This window comes from Trachemys scripta, chromosome 14, assembly GCF_013100865.1.
Source record: "Trachemys scripta elegans isolate TJP31775 chromosome 14, CAS_Tse_1.0, whole genome shotgun sequence".
Taxonomy (NCBI): domain Eukaryota; kingdom Metazoa; phylum Chordata; order Testudines; family Emydidae; genus Trachemys; species Trachemys scripta.
In genome coordinates, this window is record NC_048311.1 from 3,503,267 (window position 1) to 3,525,384 (window position 22,118).

General features: G+C 42.8%; 1 protein-coding gene across 1 annotated transcript; it reads right to left on the reverse strand.

The window, feature by feature from the left end:
- Positions 1-371: 371 nt before the first annotated feature.
- On the reverse strand, positions 372-16,102 carry LOC117887178 (L-amino-acid oxidase-like). The gene is made up of 7 exons (XM_034789506.1): positions 16,090-16,102; positions 10,691-10,914; positions 8,400-8,506; positions 5,793-5,994; positions 2,925-2,978; positions 1,894-2,027; positions 372-1,185 (listed from the first exon to the last, which is right to left on the reverse strand). Exons 1-7 carry the CDS (start codon positions 16,100-16,102, stop codon positions 372-374), a joined length of 1,548 nt encoding a protein of 515 aa, XP_034645397.1.
- Between the last annotated feature and the right edge of the window lie 6,016 nt (positions 16,103-22,118).

Genomic DNA, 22,118 nt, shown 5'->3' on the forward strand with positions numbered 1-22,118 from the left:
ATCAGGGAAATCGGAGGGAGTAGAAACCCCCTTTACACTCCAACATGGGCTACCCAGACCTTGGAGTAGGATACCTACGAGTAACTGAGGCTATTTGCTCACAAATTGCCTTTCTGGAGCACGGGGGAGTTAGGGGACTAGGCACAACCTGGGTTTCACCCTTTGGTGGCTGAGCACAGTGACCGAGGCAGTGCAGCAGTGTGAGTGTAGCAGTCTATTCCTGGTGCAGGAATCTTATGCACCCCCACTTCAGGGCTGCACATAAAGTCACAATCTACTGATGCCTGGTGATTTGCGGTGCAATTTCTAATTCCCCAATCAGGAGCTGATGCATCCCCAATCACCTTTATTATAATTATTATTACTATTAATTACAATTCATTTTCTTTCAGCTTCTTCTCCTGTTGCCAGGGCAATGCATTTATAGCACCATGTATGTTCCTGGCTGCTCTCACAGCAGATTTCATAGAAGTTTCGATCCAGGCATGAGGCTGGGCAGTGTGTTCTCCTGAAAAATGGACCCTCCCTTCATTCTGAAACAAAGCTTTGGAGTAGTCAACAAACTGGTACGGGGTGAATGAAACATATCCTCCCATTGTATATTTGTCCAGGCCCCATTTCTTGATTACGTGTTTATTGCAGACCTTCTGGATATAATTCTTGGGCACCTGGTGGATTTCTGCCAGGTCCTCCAGCACCACATCAACACACTTTTCGTCATCGAGGGGAATGAAGAATTCAGCATCATCCACCCAGGTGTAGGAAGCCAGGATCACCCCCGCCCCACTGGAGAAATTGTGGCTGGGGTAGTAGATGATTCTAGATGGGCGATCAGTGATTGACCTCCCATTATAGATTCCATCCTTCTGCCAAAATTTTTCAGAACAGATCAAGAATATCTTAGTGGCTCTTGCGTAGTGAATGGAGCGCAGGGCATGGGTCTTCTTAGCAGAAAGAGGGGGAGAAAATTTAATGAGCCGTGTAGCTTTTGCCGTAGCTGTGACAAGGACATAGTCGGCCATCACAGATAAGGGGAATGAAGTGTGTGGTCTGCGGTAAAACACTTTCACTTGGTCATTGTCTTGTAGTATCTTCACTACTGGGGAGTTAAATATAACGCTCCTGTGAATATCCTGGTAGAAAGCTTGCGGAAGCTGATCGAATCCCCCTGTGATCTCATCATAACTGAAAGAAAGGTGGGGGAAAGATGATAGTCAAACAGTTACAGCATCTGACCACAGTTATCTGAGAGAATGTCACAAGAGTAATAGGCAGAGCTTGCATAATAGGAGAGAGAATCTAGCCACTAGTGACTGTACAACTCTACCTTGTTTTATTAGAGCAGAATGCTAGGTCTGTGGTAATTAAGCTTAAGGCCAGCTTTCAGTTTAAAGCTTGTTTCTTCTAAATGCTCTAAAATCCCCATGGTTCTCAGATTGCCTTGGAAGTTGGTGTGCCTCATGGAGGTGCTGGGTGGAATTAGTGAGCCATGATTTGAGATCATTTGACCAAGGGCTTCCTGAAATATGACACAGCTACGGTCCAATATACCCTTAACACATACTCGCACTATGGAGTTAATTATTGAATGCCATCCCATCAGAACTCACTTAGTTAGAAGCTGTGGACACTTTCAGTAATGCCAAGCTCATCTCCAGTGAAAGTGTCCCCGGCCTTCCGTGGCTATAAATCTATAGTAATGAGCACCTACCCTCTATGACAATTCAGACCATCAGTGCCTTCTTCAGAGAAGGCAGCCAGCTGTACTGTTAGCTGAGATGACAAATGGATGAGATAGTAGGAGGTTGACAGACAGATGGATGTACTGAATAACCATAGACACATTGTGCTTCCACATACAAAGCAAGTAAATAAAGATGCTTTTCTACTCACCTCTTCTCAGAGAAGGTGGAAAAGACCATGACAGAGTAAAGAAATGACATGTGGAATACACCATCTTCATTCATCACGTCACCAATCATGTCAATGGCTCCTCTACTTAAATTTCCTTCTTTAATCAAATACTCCTGGGTGGGGAAGAGCGGAAATGGTAGAAGGCGCATGCATATTATATCCTCATTGAGAAATGACAGTCAAAGGGATATTTCATTTCAAATGAACACAGGAATTATTCAATATCAATGAAGCAGGGGAGGTGTCAAACCCATTCACTACCCTCCAGTGTGATTTGTCTTCTTCCTCATTACCAGCCACTGAAATAATGCTGATGCTCACATTCAAGACCCAATCCCTCATCCCTTTTGAGTCACCAGGTTAAAGCCTGACCCGAGTGAAGTCAATCAGAGCTTTGCTATTGACTTCAATGTGGCCAGGATTTCACCCAAAGTGTCCCTACTAAGATATCATTGTCTTTGGTTAAAGAACTATGGTCCAGTCCAAAATCTCCTGTGGGGTAAAAATAATGATTGGTAGGGCCACAGAGGAAGGTTATCTCATAGAAATAATTGTGGATGAAGATTCATAGCTGGATGTCACACAGCGAGCTGGGATAGGAAGAAGAGATGCCAAGTTGGTTGCACAGGACTGGAATAGGGTTGTGTCTTCATGACACACACACTGGGAGTATGGGAGCACTGAGACTGCTCCCTTTCTATTTGTTGGAGTTTTGGGTAGGGAAAAACAGAGATAACATGGATCCACGTCCTTGCCCTCCCCGTGCCACAAATCAGAGCCAAGAAGACCCAAGGGGGAAGTATGCGGTGTCCCAGGAAGACTCATGAAGTGAGCATGCAAACTCTGCCCGGCCAGAATCTTTAGGAGGGTTCTGATGCATTATCTCCTACCATGGACCGTGTAGACCTGGCAAGATCTATCCCACAAGGAGTTCCATGGCTAATGTGAGGAAAGATTTAGAAAGTCGGCACCTTTAGATTTAAAGATACTGGAATGCCAACTTCAATTACCTTTGTGGAAAAGGAATCATATTTCTCTTTCAGAGCACTGCAGTTTGTTGTCACCTGGGGAGCAAACAAGAAAACAGTTGTTTGTTTCATGCTGACGGCTTTACCTTTAAAGTTTATTATTTTCCCTGTATGTGACAATGTACTTATAGGCCATATTCTAGGGCATAGGCACAAGGGGGAAGGACATGACATGACTGCCCAGGTGAAAGAGCTGTTAACAAAATCTTTTTAATAGTGCTCTTGTTTTCTGCTCCTACAATTCTCCAGCTGACTGAACTGCTTTCATTGAGACAGTCTAAACAACAAAAATAAATAGACTAAATGTAAAATTTTCAAAAGTGAATATAGGGCCTAACTCCGATTTCCAGAAGTGACTTAGGTACCTAAGGGCCAGATTTTCAAAGATATTTAGACATCTAAAGATGCAGATAGGCAGCTACATGGATTTCCAAAAGTGCCTAAATCTCATGGAATATTATGGGCTAGATTCACAATGGGACTTAGGAGTTGCAACATTCAGCATCACAATGCCTAACTTTCTTTGCCTGGAAAACTGCTGGGATTCACAAAGCCTGAGTCATGTGCTCAGGCTCTCTACAATGAATAGCATGCTCTAAGCGCTGCAGAACAGAATCCACAAAAGCCAGCACACAGAATCACCTAAGCCAGCCAATGGGAGACACCAAGGAAAGGGATGTGTCTTAAGCCCTTCCCCATCCCCCCCATTTTAGGGAGTTCAGCACCTATCTCTGCTTTGGATTCTAAGCCGTGAGCTCTTCCCACCTACAGCATTTCTAGCAAGCAGCACAGTACAGCCCTCATAGCTTTTACCCCAGTGGTTAGGGGATTTCCACAATGTGGGAGACCACCAGTTCATGTTCCCCTTCTAGCTGATAAGGAGGAGTCTCCCACCTCACCTCATGGGGGCCTCCCTTAGTCTCTCCTGTTAAAGCTGTTCCAGCTTGGATAAATAATCAGTGGAGCAGGGGGATTGGATTCGGAGTCTCCCACATGAATGTCCTACCCACTAGACCAGTGGTTCTTAACTTTTCCAGACTACTGTACCCATAGGTGCTGTGGGTGCTGCTGCACTCCCTGGCCGGGTTTACAGTTTGGTTCAATGGCTCTCAGCACCCCCACTATACGAATTGTCCCAGCAACCCTGACTGTACCCCTTGCAGGAGGCTAATTTGTCTTGCATACCCTCGAGTTTCACCTCACTTGAAAACAGCTTGCTTACAAAATCAGACCTAAAAATACAAAAGTGTCACAGCCACTATTACTGAACAATTGCTGACTTTCTCATTTTTACCCTATAGTTATAAAATAAATCAACTGGAATATAAATATTGCACTTACATTTCAGTGTGCAGTACATAGAGCAGTATAAACAAGTCACTGTCTGTATGAAATTTTAGTTTGTTCTGACTTCGCTAGTGCTTTTTATGTAGCCTGTTGTAAAACTAGGCAAATATCTAGATGAGTTGATGTACCCTCCGGAAGACCTCTGCTTTCCCCCAGGGGTACATGTACCTAGAGTGACCAGATAGCAAGTGTGAAAATTGGGACGGGGATGGGGGTAATAGGCGCCTGTATAAGACAAAGCCCCAAATGTCAGGACTGTCCCTATAAAATTGGGACGACATCTGATCACCATCCACATACCCCTGGTTGAGAACCACTGCACTAGACTATAGAGTCATTCTCACTCTATCGCTCTGGTGGCATCTATGTCCCTTTCTGAATCTAGCCCCAGGTGCCTCTCTGCATTCTTTAGACGGTAAATACCTTTGAAAATCTGTCCTTTAAGAGTATGTCTACACTGCAATAAAACACCAGCAACTGGCCCGTGTCAGTTGACTCGGGCTCACGGAGTTCAGGTTGCGGGGCTATAAAATTGCGGTGTAGATTTTTGGGCTTGGGCTGGAGCCTGGGCTCTGGGAACACATAACGTGGGAGGGTTCCCAGAGCCCAGGCTCCAGCTCAAGCCCAAAAATCTACACTGCAATTTTATAGCCCCATTAGCCCAAGTCAGCAGACACTGGTGTTTTATTGCAGTGTAGACACACCGTGAGAGCCTAAGTCTCATGCGTACAACTATAATTTAGCAATTTTGTGTGTGTAAATCGACAAAGAAAACTAGCGAAACTCTCAGAAGCGAGAAGCCATCACCTATTCAAATTAACAGTTCTCTAACAGTGGTTAACTTCAAATTTTCAACAACCAAAAAAATCTGCATCTGGTTAGCCTACCACGGGCATGAGCTGCCACACTGCGAAGACAAGGGACTGTCCCTTCTATGGTGCTACGTTGACCCATGTGTGTCGCTAGGACTTCCAGAGGCATGTTCCATGGTTCTCTATGGTGCAGTAGACAAAGCCACTTTATATTTCATCCCTGGAACTTGTTTGTCTTCCTGAGCACCACCACCCAGGGGGAATTGTGGGAAGGCACTGGAGGCCTATCAGCACTCAAGGATTTTGCAGACACAGACTAACACGGCTGCTACTCTGAAACCAAGGATTTTATCCTCCATCTTCACTGCACAGTGGGCAGGGCCGGCTCCAGGCACCAGCTTAACAAGCAGGTGCTTGGGGCAGCCAAGGGAGAGGGGTGGCATGTGCGGCAATTCGGGGGCAGCAGGTCCCTCACTCCCTCTAGGAGCGAAGGACCTGCCGCTGAACTGCTGCCGCCGCCGATCGCGGAGTGCAAGTGAAAGCAAAGTCCAGGCTCCAATGTGCCAGTGAGACTGGGCTGAAAAGACCACTAAGTTTTAGGGGTTTAGGGCCAACACCCAAGCGAGAATCCAAGTTAACTCTTTAGTGAGAACAAACCGACATTCACGAATCCTTTCCACAACACACATACCTTATCCAGTGTCTGATTATAAAGCTCACTGGCAGATTTTCCTCTTTCCGTGGGAAGCACGGGGTATTGCAAGATATCAGGGTTTCGATCTACCTCTCCAGCTCTTGCCCTGATGTTGTTAACGAAATACCAGCCCTTGTCATTACTATTATAGAACGGGTTCAGTTTCAGTTTCAGTTTTTTAATAAATTCACGCACAAGCCTAAAGAAAAAGGGAAGGGGGGAAAAAAGAGAAAATTTCAAAAATGTGAAAGAAAGTTATATGCTTGCATATGATCCTCTAACACAAATGCCACAATCCTACCCATGTAACTGAAATAATTTGTGTGTAATGACTCCAGATCCACACTTTACCAAAAGTCAATCGTGCAACTAGTGCTGGTTACTTTTTTTAATTGTGAAAACTTTTGAAATACGGAAGTTATTTCAGTTTGGCATCATTTGCATCAGACCCATTTTCACAAGCTTTTTAATACAAAATATCAAAAAATGTATTTACTGCAAACCATGTTTTGCAGAAAATGAATCACCTTGGTAACCATTTCAGTAATGATTGTAAGTATGTTTACAATTTTAGTGAATATAAATTTTAGTGAAATGAAAAATTTTCCTCAAAACTAAAAAAATTTGAAAATTCGCAAAACAGTTTACATTTGGAAAAATGTCATTTTTTTTCAATGAAAACTACTTTTTGTTTGAGAAATTTAGACCATCTCTCCCAACATTGTCTGCTCCCTGAACAGTCCCATTGACTTTCAGGATAACCCATGAGGAAGTATTACTTCTACTAATTGTAAAATCAGACTTTTCCTTGATTATTACAAGAGACATGATAGCAAAAGCTGCCCCTTCCTAAAATTCTTAACAGGAAACAAACAAACAAACAAACAAACAAACAGGCTGGTGATATAGATGCATCTTAACAATGCTCCTAGTTAGTATAAATGCACAGATTGAATTTAGGGACCTGTGGATTTAAAACAAAGCCCACTAGTACTTGAGCTAAAGAACCAGATGAAGCTGTCTGAAGGTAGTAGTAGACTCATATATAGAGCTGATTGGACAAATGTACATTTTATCCTGTGGGAAATGTCAAAATAACAGATTTTGACATTATTTTTACCCCAAAGTGAAATGAAAAATGCCAAACAATGTCTATTTGGAAATGTCAAAACACGTTTGTCTGAGTGGAGTTGTGACCTGGCTCATGGGGTTGCAGGGTCACTCACTCAGATTTGGCCTAACCAGACTCCTGTCGTCATGACAGCTGGGCCAAACCTGAGTGGCACGGGGACACCAGAGGTTGCAGTGTCTGGAGCAGGGAGGTGAGCCCAGCCAGCCCCATGGGACAGGAGCTGCTACTTGACCTTTTGAAACATTTAAAAGTGGTCTGGAACTTCAAGGTACATGTACACCTCTTTCCTTTGATAATACACATGGGCGGATTCGGAACCAGATCTCCTCATATCACAACCACAGCTCTATGATGCTCCTGAAACAAATCCTTCGGCATCCTCAGGTCGCAATCACCACTTTTCCAACCTGCTCCAACATATTCCTCCACCATTACAATACAGCTACACCTAACACAGTGAATGCAGCTGGCGTGCATGCAGGTACTGCCCAGTAAGTATTGCCAGTTCTAGAGTGGCCAAGTTAAGTTTCTGTGGGCATTTACTTTGACTCTGTATTTTCTGGTTTCTAGATGGTTTGAGTTTTGCGGAACTCAATTTTTTGGGAGGGCATGAGCAATCACAGGCCAACGTCAATGCTGTCTTAAGTTTTTTGCTGTTTAATTATAAAACTTACCCTGAGTCCCATTTTTTTCAATAAGCAACATGGACCCAGAAAATTGGAGGACCTATGTGGTCACCAGCTGGTCAGTCTGAAACCCTGACTAGCTCTAATAAATATTCAGAAAGCCCTTTGAAAAAATCCATAATACAAAACCAGCACATTTTACAAAGAAGGTATGAAAGAAATCGTGGCTGGAAGGTGGCTGGGGTCTCTATGGGGACAGAGCATTGGTAGCTTGGTATTTTATATGATGAGGTCCAAACCTTCCAATATGTGGGGGAGGGGGGTTTGTAAGATCAACCTTAACTGTTGATTTCCTGGGTTATAAAGTATTGTTGTTTTGCTGACTGAAGTGTTGTAGGTGGAGTTTTGTCCTTCATTTACTGATACATGCTCCCAGTCGTAACTTCACTTTAACGCTCCATTGTGGTGTAGTTGCATAGTCCAAGAACATATCTGGGACCTAATTATGACTCTAATATCCAGTTCCCCATTTGCTGCGGGGGTGGGGTGGGGAATTAATCTGGTCCAGCCCTAAAACCTGTGTCTTCTAGGCTGGTTTAGCTACTTGTACCCACCTACTCTCAGCCCACCTATGCAGGAAAAGTGACAACTCCATGGATATTTCTTTCCCCTCTGCACACAGACTGACAGCGTGATGTCATGGAGTAAAGGGGCATTTTAGCCTATTCAAATTTGAGCCTTTAATGAGTTCCCCCGTCCCCCAGGAATTATCACAAAAGTTTTAAAAATAGGGCTTCCCCTATTCTGAACAAGATTAGTGGCTGAGGAGGGTTAACAGTATATTACCTGTGATGTCCTGGCAAACGCATGGCTCCCAACTCCACATACCAATCTTGTTCTCTGTGGGTCATGATGCGTCCTCCCAAACGGTGACTGGCTTCCAGAATGAGAACCTGGGAACGAAATACAGATTATGATTTTCAATCCCTTGCCGGTACCTGGTGACTGTATCAGAGGTTCTAAAACTGGGGGTCATGCACGGGCAGCGGGTATCATAGACTGGGGTAGGCTGTGCCTCCCCAAACAGCTTGGTGTAGCCCTGCCCACCCTCCACCTCCAGTCCCCCTCCTGCAGTTCCCAGTGCTCTGCCCCAGCCCATGCTGGCTGGGACTGGGGCTCGCTGGCCTGTCATGGGGATTCGGGGTGGCTGGCACTGGGGCCGAGCTGGCTGCCTGGTGCTCGGACTGCACTGTCTGGTGCTTTGGGGCTGGGGGCACTGCTGCCGCATCACCTGGCCTCCCCAGGGCTGCGGTGGGGGTGCTCTGGGCTCCTGCTGGGGAGGTGGGCTAAAAGGGAGGGGCAGGATCTTGAACAGAAGGGAAGGGGCCGGGGGCTAGCCTCCCCCACTGGCCAGATCACCAGCTGCCCATGGGGTCATGACCCCTCAGGGGGTTGCAAGGTGGTTACATGGGGGTTGCAAGCTGTCAGCTCTGTGGGGCTGACAGCCCCGAGCACCATTAAATTAAATTAACCCCCAATTTTTAATTTATAAGGGGGGGTCACACTCAGAGTCTTGATGTGTGAAAGGGGTCACAAATACAAAGAGTTTGAAAACCTCTACTGTATATTTCTCTCTTGAACGATAACAATTGATTTATCTATTGTCATTTCTATTGCAAACGGTCACCACACAAAGAAAATGCTTATTTTATAAAAGTAATTTTGGACAATTTATGGACGCACTCTATCCTTGATTTGGGAACCCGTGTAAGCATGTGCTTAAGATGAATCTGAACTCCATGGGACTGAAGGATGTGCTTAAAGTTAAGAATGTACTCAAGCAATCTTCCTGAATAGAGATATAGTCCTGAATTGGGCTCTCAAGAAACAGATTCTAATATGGAAGATATTATCCTTTCCCGTGTATTACAGAAAACAGGTTTTCAATGAGAGAGTCTTTAATGCAACAACTAAGCCCTTCTCATATAAGTGCCCAAGCGATTTCTGTTGACTTTTGCAGCTCTAGGAGCTGTATTTCTTGGGCGATACTGAGAGGGGAAGTAGCAGATATATGGGCTATGGGTAGGGATAATGGGTTCCAGTCTTTCTCAAGGCCCACAGGCAAGCCAGGAGAGTAGCACCTTCGATGGAAAAACAAAATAAAGAAAAAGAGCAAAGGGCAAAGTTAAGGTTGTTGTGAGATAGTGAATATGAATTTTAACGCGTATAGAATTTTGTTAGAAATACATGAACCTTTGAGAATATTCCCTTAACTAATCACCATTTCCATTAAATGTAGGGATTGGGATTATTTTACCTGCAACATTTTTGGTATTTAAGTTTTCTTACGGCAATGTTATTAATATTCTGGCAACCTTAACTTTAAGTTAATTAACTTTTCCCCTCTGGAAATGGCAATAATATACTGCACTATGCTTTCTTGCTTCCTTCCTTTCACAGTTAGCTTACTTAAGTTCACCTTGTTTTATTCTTCAGTATTGTCTACTCTATGAAAAAGAAGCAATAAGACCGTTTCAAGGGAGCACTTACTCCCTGGCCTGTCTCTGGCTCCTCTCAGTTAATAGAATTACCCGTGAGCAGGGGGTGAAGCTTCCTCTTGGGGAGGCTAGTCCCTTGCCCCACCTTTTCTGATTGAGGCCACGCCCCCAGTCGCTGCTTTCAGCCCCCCGTGTCCCTGGCCAGGAAGGGGGGCTGAGAGCTCAGCCCCTCCCACCCACGGTCCTGGCTGGGGTGTGGAGGGGAGCAGCTCAGAGCTCAGCCTCAGCCAGGGTCAAGCTCTCAGCCCCAGCCGGGACTGCCCCTTTCCCTGCAGCCCTGCCCCCGCTATGCGTCTTCCCCCTGAGGGCCCGCACCCACTCGCTCCTTTCCGCACCCTCCCCCCCACTGTGACCCTGAGACCAAAAAAGCTCTGTGCCGCAGCGGGGAGCAAGAGCTTCTCCAGCCCCGGGGTTATGGTGGGGGAATTTTTTCCAGTGGCCCTAAATTGGTTCGGGGTCCCTGGGCACGGGCCCTGTGGACCCATGTGGCAATCCACCACTGCCTTCCCCCCCAGTGATGCGAGGTTTGGGGAGTCTTAGCCTTCCCCAGCATCCATTACATGCTGCCCATGGAATTACCTTACAACCAGCATCTTTCAACAGTTTGGCAGCGGTGAGTCCACTTATTCCTGCCCCAACGATCACCACCTTCTTTGAACGACACCCATTTTCCAGTCCATTTTTGGCAATAGCCACTAGTTCTTCATAGTCAGGGTCAATGAAGCATTTTTCCCACTTTGTCTCTATGCCAGGGAGAATCTGTAAACTTGGGACTACCACCAGGAGGAAGATCTGGAGGAGTACTAGAGAGAAAGAGATGGAAAGAAAACAGATGACACAAATGGTGAAGCAAACTCATTCTCTTAGACCACAGAGCTCAGTTATGTCATTGATATGATCCATCTGAGCTGTAGGGGGAGGCTAAGAGTCTCAGCTGTGGAGCTCAGATATATTAACAAACAAGGAGTTTTATTATGATCAAATGCAGTGAGCATATAAGTTGAAAGCAGCAAAGTGAATACTCAGACCCTCACAGTTGTCTTATAAACTGTAAAATATCACATGGACTATTCAAACCACAATCTACCATTAAGGGTCCTGGCCCCACCCTCTCAAATACACTTAGATCTGTGTGTTCCACAGGGATCTAACAATCTGGGGGCTGGCCATTCTCAGAGGGAATGATGCAGGAGAAAATCATGTATAGTGGACACTGTGACTCTGAATGAGGTCTTCAATATTTGGCCTCATGAGCTGAATTGAGGGACCTAACGAGAGTCTGCTTTATGTCATTCAAAAACTCAGGTATGTTGTTCCTTTCCATTAGACAAAATAAATTTTTGTTTTTTCCATGATTCTCCCCTCATTGAGTGTGAAGGCGCTGTCTCTTCTGTTGAGCACAACTATGGAAGTGTCACATGGAGAAACGTGTGGTTCATCACATAATCAATTCCCACTCCACTTAGAGCTTTAAAAGATCAATTTAACCATCTAAATTCTATTGTATGGTTCAGAGCAACCTTAGCAGCACCCACACCACCCTTCCTTCCCATGCTAACATAGGTAGCATTGCCTGGCAAAAAAGGCATTAACTTTATATCCCAGAGATCTCTGACTGCCCCTGTGGGCCACTGGCTGCTGAAATAAATATATCTTGCAAGACATGGCATGAAATAGCTTGATTTTTGTAAGGTTTTTCACACAGTCTGTCCTACGTGACATTTTCATAAGAAAACTAGGGAAATGTGGTTTAGGAGAAATGAATATAAGGTGGGTGCACAACTGGTTAAAAAACCCTATTCAAAGAGTAATTTATCAATGATTTGATGTCAGTCTGGGAGGATGTATCTAGTATCCGACAGAGGTCTATCCTGGGTCTGGTACTATGAAATGTTTTCATCAAAGGTTTGGATGATGGAGTAGAGCATGTGGGTATGAAATTTGTAGGTGTCACTAAGCTGAAAGGGGTTGCTAGCACTTGGACCAAGCTGGAAGGGGTTGCAAGCACTTTGGAGGACAGGATTGGAAACTGAAAATGATTTTGATAAATTGGAGAACTGGTCCAACATGAATAACAAGAATTCAACAAAGACAAATGCAAAGTATTGCACTTAGGAAGGAAAATCAAATGCACAAACACAAAATGACTGACTAGGAAGTAGTCTTTCTGAAAAGGATCTGGGAGCTAATAGTGGATCACAAATTGCATGAGTCAACCATACCTGGTCCCAAGCCCGGCTGAAAAAGGAGGAGGGTTGGTGTCAAGCTGACAGCTGGCATTAAAAACATGGCATAAACTGACACGAGGGATAGGACTCGGAGAGCTGACCCTATTTGATGGGACTGTTGCAAGGAAAAAGAAGAATGTGCTGCTGTTGTGAAAAGGCAAATGTCATTAACTGGAGTGATGTATGTGTGACACGGGAGGCAACTCCTCTGCTCTACTTGGCTCTGTGGCCTCAACGGTGACCAGTATGAGGAACTACAGTCCAGAGAAGAGCAATAACAATGATAAGAGGTTTAGGAAACATGAGCTAAGAACATAAGAATGGCCAGACTGGGTCAGACCAAAGGTCCATCTAGCCCCATACCCTGTCTTCCAACAGTGGCCAATGCCAGGTGCCCCAGAGGGAATGAACTGAACAGGTAATTATGAAGTGATCCATCCCTTGTCACCCATTCCCAGCTCCTGGCAAATAGAGGCTAGGGACACCATCCCTGCCCATCCTAGCTAAGAGCCATTAATGGGACCTATCCTCCATGAATGTATCTAGTTATAGTCTTGGCCTTCACAATATCCTCTGGCACGGAGTTCCACTGGTTGACTAGCTAAGAGGAAAGGTTGAAGGAATTGGGCATCTTTAGTCTAGGGAACAGAAGGCTGAAGGGGGACATGATAACCATCTTCAAATATGTAAAAGATTGTTATCAAGGGGATGATGAGCCATTGTTCTCTATATCCACCAAGGGAAGGACAAGAAGTAATTAGCTTAATTTGTAGCAACTGAGATTTAGCTTAGATATTTGGGGAAAATGTGTAACTGTAAGGATAGTTAAGCACCGGAACAGGTTAACTATGTGGAATCTCCGTCATTGGAGGTTTTTAAGATCAAGTTAGACAAACACCTGTCAGGGATTGTCTAGGTTTATTTGTTCCTGCCTCAGCAGGAAGATGGACTAGACGACCTCTTGAGATCCCTTTCTGCCCTACTGTTCTATGATTTCTATGACAAAGTAGAGCATCTCTGAGCCTCCTTTAATTTGCACCAGTGACTGGTCTGGCAGACAGAGAGCCCCCAGATCAGGGATGCAAAATCTCCTTTTTCTCACACCCCTGACCAAGCTACACTCAATCCAAGCTTTGACTCAGTCCAAAAACTGAGCCGCTAATGATATGGAGGCCTATGTTCCAAGTTAGGGGACATATTTCAGGTCCCATTTCCAGTACAAAATGGACCTGTGTACAAACAGATCTGGGAACAAATGTATTCTAACTTTGTTCCCGACATGGTAGCAACTGTAGTGTAGACACAGCCTTGTAGATTGAGGGGAGAAATCCAAATTCCAAGAACCTTTCTGGAGAAATGAAAAATAATTTTAAAAGTACAAAGTGTAATTTTTCCGGGTGTTGGAAGAATAAGACACTATTTTCCCCCTAAAATCCAGTGCCCTTTAAATTCCCAACTCTATCTGAGTCCAATGCCATATATTTCAGAATCACTGAAAGTAACCTGAGTAACCCATCCCATCTTTTGAAATCAGAAATTGTTTATGATCACCGCAACCAGAAATATGTTTATGTAATGCATTTTCATAGGTGAAACCAGAAAGGAGTAAATTGAAGGCATTGATGCTCTCAATAATTACTATGTTCTTCCTCTGTAATTATCTACATCTTTTGCATGTTCTGTACATGATTTGCTAGGATTTCCAAAGGGATGCGTGGGCTGGAGATAGGAGTTGCCACAACTGCTGTTTTTGCAATTAAATTACAGAACAGGAAATACTCTCTGTAGGTTAATTTCCATAGAGCTACATACCAAACAGCGATTAATTTGCAGAGGGTAGCTCTAGCAACAGGTTAGCAAGGGTAATCACTTCCAAAGCTCATCTGGGGCATGAAAACAATTTAGGGTGGAATTCGTCCTGGGTCAGAAAAGGTCCTACACACCACATGAGTTCCATGCTCCTGGTTCAGTTCCTAAAAACTACAGCTGTGTTGACAAGGGTGTGGAACTCTCTGCACTGCATGGAACTCCTGGAGGAATCATAGACATGTAGGATTGGAAAGGGACCCCAAGAGGTCTTTTAGTCCAGTCACCTGCACTCAAGGCAGGACTAAGTATTATCTAGACCATCCCTGACAGGTGTTTGTCTAACCTGCTCTTAAAAATCTCCAATGATGGAGATTCTGCAACCTCCCTAGGCAATTTATTCCAGTGCTTAACCACCCTGACAGTTAGGAAGTTTTTTCTAACATCCAACCTAAACAGCCTTTGCTGCAATTTAAGACCATTGCTTCTTATAACAACCTTTAATGTACTTGGGACTTATGTTATACATTCATTTGGGATTTACTGATGGATTTGAAATTAATTTGCAGGCAAGTGGGAATGTTCACCCAAAGATGGAAAGAAATTTGTATCATGGTGATGACTTCCCCCTGAGCACCCAGCAGTAATCTTTGATCGAACCAAAACCCCTAACATTTATTTCAAATCATGCTCAGCCCCACCCAGTTGTGGGGGCTGATGTATGGCTCAGTAATTCTTCATATTGCTTTCTCCAATCTACCGACATTATTTTGCTCATCTGAAGTGAACCTCAAGCAGCTAATCCTCATAAATGCCCTGATCTCCAGCAAGCATCGGATGTTCAGTTCTACTACATTGCGAGGGGCAAATCAGAATTTTGACAAAGAACAAGATACCAGCACACTAAATACATTGCAGCTCTCACAGTCTCCCCATGTTCCTCCTCTCCAGTCTCCTTCATAACCATACACCGTGAGTCTCTCATTAACCAGCCCCTCCAGCTAAATCCATGCAGTGTGGGTTTGGCATCAGTCCCATCCAAATTCCATGCCATGAAGTCAAGTATTTTGGACTATGGAGGAGTAACAGAAAAAGTCATGTGACTGCTAGAATCTTCCATCTAACATAAGTGAAGGCTTTGCAGATAAAAATTCCCCAGTGCAGAAATAAAATGAACTAATACTGGACACAAAATGGTATTTTTCCTTTGATATTTTTTAAATGCACAGATTTCATTTTTTCCAAAAATTCTCATTGAAATTTTCTGTTTTATTGACTAAAAAGCAAGCAAAAAGTAACAAAAACAAAAACAAAAAAGAAGCCCCACAAATAATCATTTTTCTGCTGTTTCCAAAATATTTCGGTTTTTGAAAAACAAATTCAGTTCTCATTTTTTCATTAAAAATGATTTTTATAGAAATTAAAATTTTCCATAAATTATTTTTCATATGATACATTTCCAGCAGCTGTAAAATTAACTTAGATTTTCACCTTCAGATTCTCAACCAGTTCCTCTCTATTAGTCTGAATCAAATCTAAAACAGCTGCCCCACAAGTAACTTCCTCCATCTCCTGAAATCCTAATTTGTCCCCAACACATTCTCTGTACCGGAGCATTGGACAATAACATTGATCTTAATGTGTAGCTGAAGCCAAGTACAAACAAAAATACACCATTGGTGTTGTGTTCGCTAAATTCCACACTTAAAAAGGAGTAAAGGATTCTGGGAGAAAATCAACTGTAAAAGAGGGAGAAAAAGAAAAAGACAATGATGGTAACGAGAGGAAGAGAAAGATGTGAAATAATAAAGCTAATTGAATATCATCAGCTAACTGATAAAGTAAGATGGGCCCAAAAGGGCAAACTGTCCCATCCTTCTGTGCCCAGAATTGCAACCCATCACATCCCATTGCAAAAGTTCTAAGACAAGAAGTTTCACTCACAGAACCTGTCCATGTTTCAGCTGGCAGCTCAAGTCATCAATGAGCCCTGTCACTATATACACTCCGCTAGTTCCTGGTAGGAACTGTTGGCTCTGAGCCTAATGACACTGAGATGGCTGTTATATGGACTCATAGGGCCTCTTCCTATGAATTGCTCAGCACAGCTTGTGGGTTACTCTGGATTGAATCACACATTGGCCTCGGGGAAAAAAATATGTTGGTATTGGAAGGCTCTGCCTCTGCAATCTTTTGCTACTGCCCTCTGAATCTGATAACTTCCCCCACATAGGAGGAACTGGAATTACTGCTGCAGGAGATCAGAGTAGCTATTACAGGGATCATAGGAACATAGTGCAATAGCACTCAGGACTGGAATACCGGCATTGAAGGGTGTGTGCTGTTTAGGAGAAATAGAAATAAAGGCAAAGTTGGTGGGATGACATTGTACATCCATGAAATGGTAAACTGTAAAGAAATACAAAGTGATACTGTGGACAAAACAGAAACTGTTTGGATCAAAACCTTTTTGCTGAAGGATTGTAAAAGAGGTTCTGTTCGGATAGTGTTATGGGTCTGCTATAGAAGCCCAGACCTGAGGAAAAACTCTGCGTAGCCCAAAAGCGTGTCTCTTTCACCAACAGAAGTTGGTCCAATAAAAGATATTACCTCGCCCACCTTCAGTCTCTTGTCTCTCTCATAGAACTCATGGGTCAGATTCCAATATGAATAGTGATCTCTTTATTATAATTAGAACAATAAATACTTTTGGAATTGTGTCATAATGGGAAACTTTAACTTCCTAGATATAGATTGGAAAATACATCCAACTAATAATGGTAAGGCTCAGTTATTCCTGGATGTGACAGAGGACAGCTCTCTTCATCAAATCATCGCTGAACCAACAAGACATGATGCAATTTTAGACTTCATTTTGGTAAATAGTGAGTACATCACAGATGAGCTGGCCATTGGAAATAACCTTGGATAGAGTGCTCACAGGTTGATTCAGTTTAAATTAAATGGAAGGATAATCAAACCCAGATCATCAACTATGGTTTTTGATTTGAAAAGGGCAGATTTCGGGAAATTGAAGGAATTAGTCAAGAAAGCCAGCTGGCCTGAAGAGCTCAAGGACTTAACTGTGGAGGAGGCTTGGAATTTCTTTAAATTAGCTACTGTGCAAAAACCAACTAAAATTTGCATCCCAAACAAGGGGAAAAAACGTGTAGGGAAAGGCCAAGACCCATACGGATGAATAACCATCTCAAAAAAAATTATTAGGAATAAGGCGAGAACCTCAAGGGACTGGAAAAAGGGGTTGATCAGCAAAGAAAGCCACATCATGGATGTTATAAAATGTAGGCACAAAGTGAGAATTGATTAAAGTCATGCTGAATTTGCTCTTGCCAAGGAAATTAAAGTAAATAATAATAAGTTATTTAGTTATGTAAATAAAAAAAGAAAAGGAAGGATGAAGGTCGGGGTGCTATGCAGTATGGATGGGAAGGAGATTAAAGATAATCTAGGAATGGTCCAAAAACCAAATGAATACTTTGCCTTGGTTTTCAATAATATGGAAAATGTACATGAAGGCAGTATGGCTGGTGGAAATGAGTGCCTACAACTGGACATGACTACATCCGAGATGCAAGAAAAACTTAAAGAGCTTAATGTGCTCAAATTGAGGGCAATGGTTAATTTCCATGTTGGAATACTGAAAGAACTGGCACATGAGTCTGGTAGCAAGGATTTTTAATAAATCTATCTATTCGGGGGTTGTATCTTATGACTGGACAATAGCTAACACTGTGCCTATATTTAAGAAAAGGGGAAAAAAGATCTAGACAATTGCAGACCTGTTAGTCTGAGCTCAGTAGTATGCAATTTTGAAGGTCCAACTGTGAAGGAAAGAATAATTAAATTCACAGAGGTAAAGAGATGTAACGCAACATGGGTTTACGAAAAGTAGACTAACCTAATTTCTTTCTTTGAGAAAATAACTAATTTTTTTAGATAGATAGAAAATAACTAATCTTTTTTAGTAGATCTAACATACTTGGACATCAGTAAAGCATTTGACACTGTACTACATGGGAAATTATTAGTTAGGGAAAATGGGGATTAGTATAAGAATTGTAAGTAGTATAAGGAATTGATTAAAGGGGAGAAGTCAACGGATTGTGCTGAAACATGAATTATTGGACTGGAGGGAGGTTACTAGTGGAGTTCTTCAGGGATCTGTCTTGGGACCAATCTTATCCCAAATTTTTGTTAATGACCTGGCACAAAAAGTAGGAGTGTGCTAATGAAATTTGCTGATGATGCATACTGGGAGGCATCATCAATACAGAGGAGAATTGGACTATTATACAGGAAAATTTGGATGACCCTGAAGACTGGAGTGACAGAAGTGGTACAAAGTGTGAGCTCATGCACTTAAGCCTAATAATAAGACCATCCGTTGGAAGTGACAGTGGAGGAGAGAGACTGGGTACATGGACTGATCACAGGATGACTGTGAGCCACCAGTGAGGTGGCTATGAAAAGGCAAATGTGGTCCTATGATGCATTAGAGGAGGCATTTCCAGGAGAGAGAGAGAGGGGGGGGGGGGTATTAATGCCATTGTACAAAACACTGGCAAGACCTCATTTGAAATATAGTGTATATTTCTAGTCATCCATGTTCAACTTAAACTAGAACAGGTGCAGAAACGATTTACTAGAATGATCAGGGGAATGGCAGGCCTATCTTATGAGACAAGACTGGAAGAGCTTGGCTTGTTTAGTCTAGCAAAAAGAGGGCTGAGAGGGCATGATTACTCTCTCTGTATATATATATTTGGGGGGCGGGAGGGTAAACACCAGGGAAGATGAAGAGTTATTTAAGCTAAATGATGAAGAACAAATGCATATCAATTGATCATGAAGAAATGCAGACTTCTAATAGAAGAAGGTTTCTAACCATCAAAGGGGTGAGATTCTGGAACAGCCTCCCAATAGGAGTTGTGGGGGCAAACAATGTAATTGGTTTTAAGTGAAGCTGGCCAAATTTAAGAGTGCAGTTGTATGATGGGGTTGCATGTGATGGTGGGAGGCAGGGCTCAGCAAACCCAGGACTCACTTCTGGTTTATGTCTTCTATTCCCAAAGCTCATGCTTCAGGGTTTCAGATGGCCACTGGCAGGGGTCAGGAAGGGACTTTTAAAAATCTCCTTCCTCTGAAGAATCAGAGAGGGCCATGGCTGGAGATGAGGCCTTGAGTAGACGAAGGATCTGAGTTGGCACTGATCATTGTCTCTCTCTCAGGTGCTTAGCTGGCTGGTTCTTGTGAACAGGCTCAAGGTCTAACTGGTCGCCATATGTGGGGTTGGGAAGGAATTTTCCCCCAGGTCAGGTTGGCAGTGACCTTGGGGTTTTTTCACCTTCCTCGATAGCATATGGGTGTGGGTCATAACCCAGGATTACTTGGGTATATCTCACTTAATCATTTCCCTGCCTTTGCATTGGTGCACCTTGGTCCCTTTACTCTTTGCCTGTGGCCCATAATAGTCTAGTTTCCTGAGGGCTGTAATACTTGGGTGTCATTGTGGTTGCTGGGGTTTAATGTGCGGGGGCGGGGTAGTGTTGGTGGCCTGAGATATACAGGAGGTCAGACAAGCTGATCTTGTGGGCTCATCTGGCCTTAAATGTTGTAACTCTATGATTCTTCCCTGGAAATCACCCACATTTCCTGCCATCTCCTCCTACACCCATAGCCTCTCTGTCCTGCAAGTCATGCCTACTTAACTGAATAGTGATTGTAGTGTTTTACCGCCTTCTTTGTAGACATTCACAGTACACACCATACAAATTACTGCTCAGACAAGCAGCATAGCAAAGGCACACGCTAAGTTTTATTTTGTTTGATGTTGCACTCTAATGTTCTTGAAAGGTAATATGCAAGAACCATGAATGGTGAATTTTGAATAATGTACCACATTTTTGATTAAAATATCATTTTGTTTTGGATTTTGGAAACTGACCAAAAAAAAAAAAAAATCCCCTTTCTCTCTTTTTTTCCATTTTTTCAAAAGGAAGGAAATGTTTAAAAAATAGGTCAAAATACATCTACATCTTTACTATTTTCCAAGTGAAAAGATAAGAAAACATTTTTTTAATTTGTTGTCTTTTAAACCTTATTTAACTTATTATTTAAAAAATAATCTTTTTCATTTTTCCAATTAATAAAAAGAAAATGCTAAATGTATTTCCACCACTTTCTCATATTTTTTAAAAAAATGTTTTCCAGACATTTGGGTTTTGTCCTTCCCTCTCTCTTGTTTGTATTTTTTCCACAATTTTTCCCTGGAGGGAGGGAGAAGCAAGCAAGCAAGAAATTTAAAATCCAATCAAAACAAAGGCGGAAAACTGAAAATTTTAGTTTCTAAAAGCCAAAACAAACTGAGAATTTAATCTAAATTCTTGAAATATTAAAAATGTTGACATATTTAAAATGCCAATTGGAAATGAAAAGATATTTTTGTTTCATTCCATTTTGAAATTTTCCAATTTCCAAAAGTTGAAATATTTAGTAAAAAATGATAAATTTCATTTTCACCAAGCCTTTCTTTTTCCAGAGGGTTAACAAATTTGACCATCCTAGTTTTAATTTGCTGCTCCATCTCAGTTTGAGTTCCATGCCAATATTTTTGTCCATGCTGCAGCTTCTGCAAGCAACTGGGCACAATGATGAATGTGTGTTATGTATATTCAGTGGCACTGTGAGAACTGCAAGCAATTGAACTAAAGGCTTTGATGCTCTCAACAATTACTGTCTTCTACTTACTCTCTAATTATTTAAATCGTCTTGCATACCTTTGTACGTAATGTGCCAAGACTGACATGGGGATGTGTTGTAATAAATGCGCCTACACATTTAAGGTGACTGTGAGCTCAACTGTGGAAAAGTGAATACAACTTTACAAAATGTTCCAATCACATATATGTAGATGGGAAACAGTGCAAAAAGGGAGATGGAATGACTGAACTAGTCCAAATGAAAAGGCATACTGATACAGCTCAAGGACTGTGTTAAGATCATTTCTGGTAAACAAGAGAAATTTGGGACAGGAAATCAATGAACTAAAATTGGTGTGTCAGAAATTAGGCCTAATTGATGGACAAAATAACAATGGGGACCAGCTATTCCATCCATCACTCGCCTTCGGGGTCCTTAGAAAAAGAGACATTGGGATGAAAATTAGAAGATGGGGTCAGGGATGCTGGCTGATTGAAAGATGTAACATCACTGGGCCATTGTCATTCAGATCCTGTGAGATGTCCTGACCAGACCAGATTAGGGAGAGGGACCAGATGACACCACCACCTCCACCAGCTCCTGATAAGTCCTGAAAACGATCTGTGAGGTAAGCCTGTGTTTCCCCCACCAACAAAGTGGAAATTTTCTGTAATATTTTTTTATGAATCCTAGACATGTCTCAGTTTCCCCTGTGTTTTGCATTGTTACCACGTGGGGTGGGGGATGGTTTACTCTCAGGACAGACTAAGAGACATAGGTATGAATGAGGCCTAGCTGTCTGAGACTGAAAGAATCATTGCAAAGGACTGGCCAAGGCCAACACCTTGCCAATGGAGAATCTGAGAAGACAATGGCAAAGCCAGTCACCAGGACATTGACACTTTGCAGCCAAGGACCCAGAAGGAGATGGATTTTCCCACCTCTCAGCAGGGAAATGGAACAACATAGCTCAGTTCAAGAACTGTGAAGGTGTGAGGTGAGAGGATGAGTTGGCTGCTGGAAGGAGTTGGGGCTCTCACCTGGATCTGACCAAGGAAGTCAGAAGAAGAGACAGACAGAGTTTGAAAAATGGGGTTCTCTACAGCTTGTCTGGGCTCTGAGCTCACCAGAATGGACTAGGCTTTAATCAGTGCTTCATATGTAATGAAAGAGGTGCCAGGACGCATGCAATTTTTTTACATTCATAACTGATGCAGCAATGCCAGAGGAGCCGGGGATATGAACTGCCAAGC

Bases quoted from the DNA above. Each gene is read 5' to 3' on its own strand.
- LOC117887178 (XM_034789506.1), bottom strand. The intron at 5,995-8,399 runs GTAATATACTGT...CTTTTTCTTTAG, and splicing joins CGTTTGCCAGGACATCACAG to GCTTGTGCGTGAATTTATTA. The intron at 2,028-2,924 runs GTAATTGAAGTT...TTCCCCACCCAG, and splicing joins ATGATTCCTTTTCCACAAAG to GAGTATTTGATTAAAGAAGG.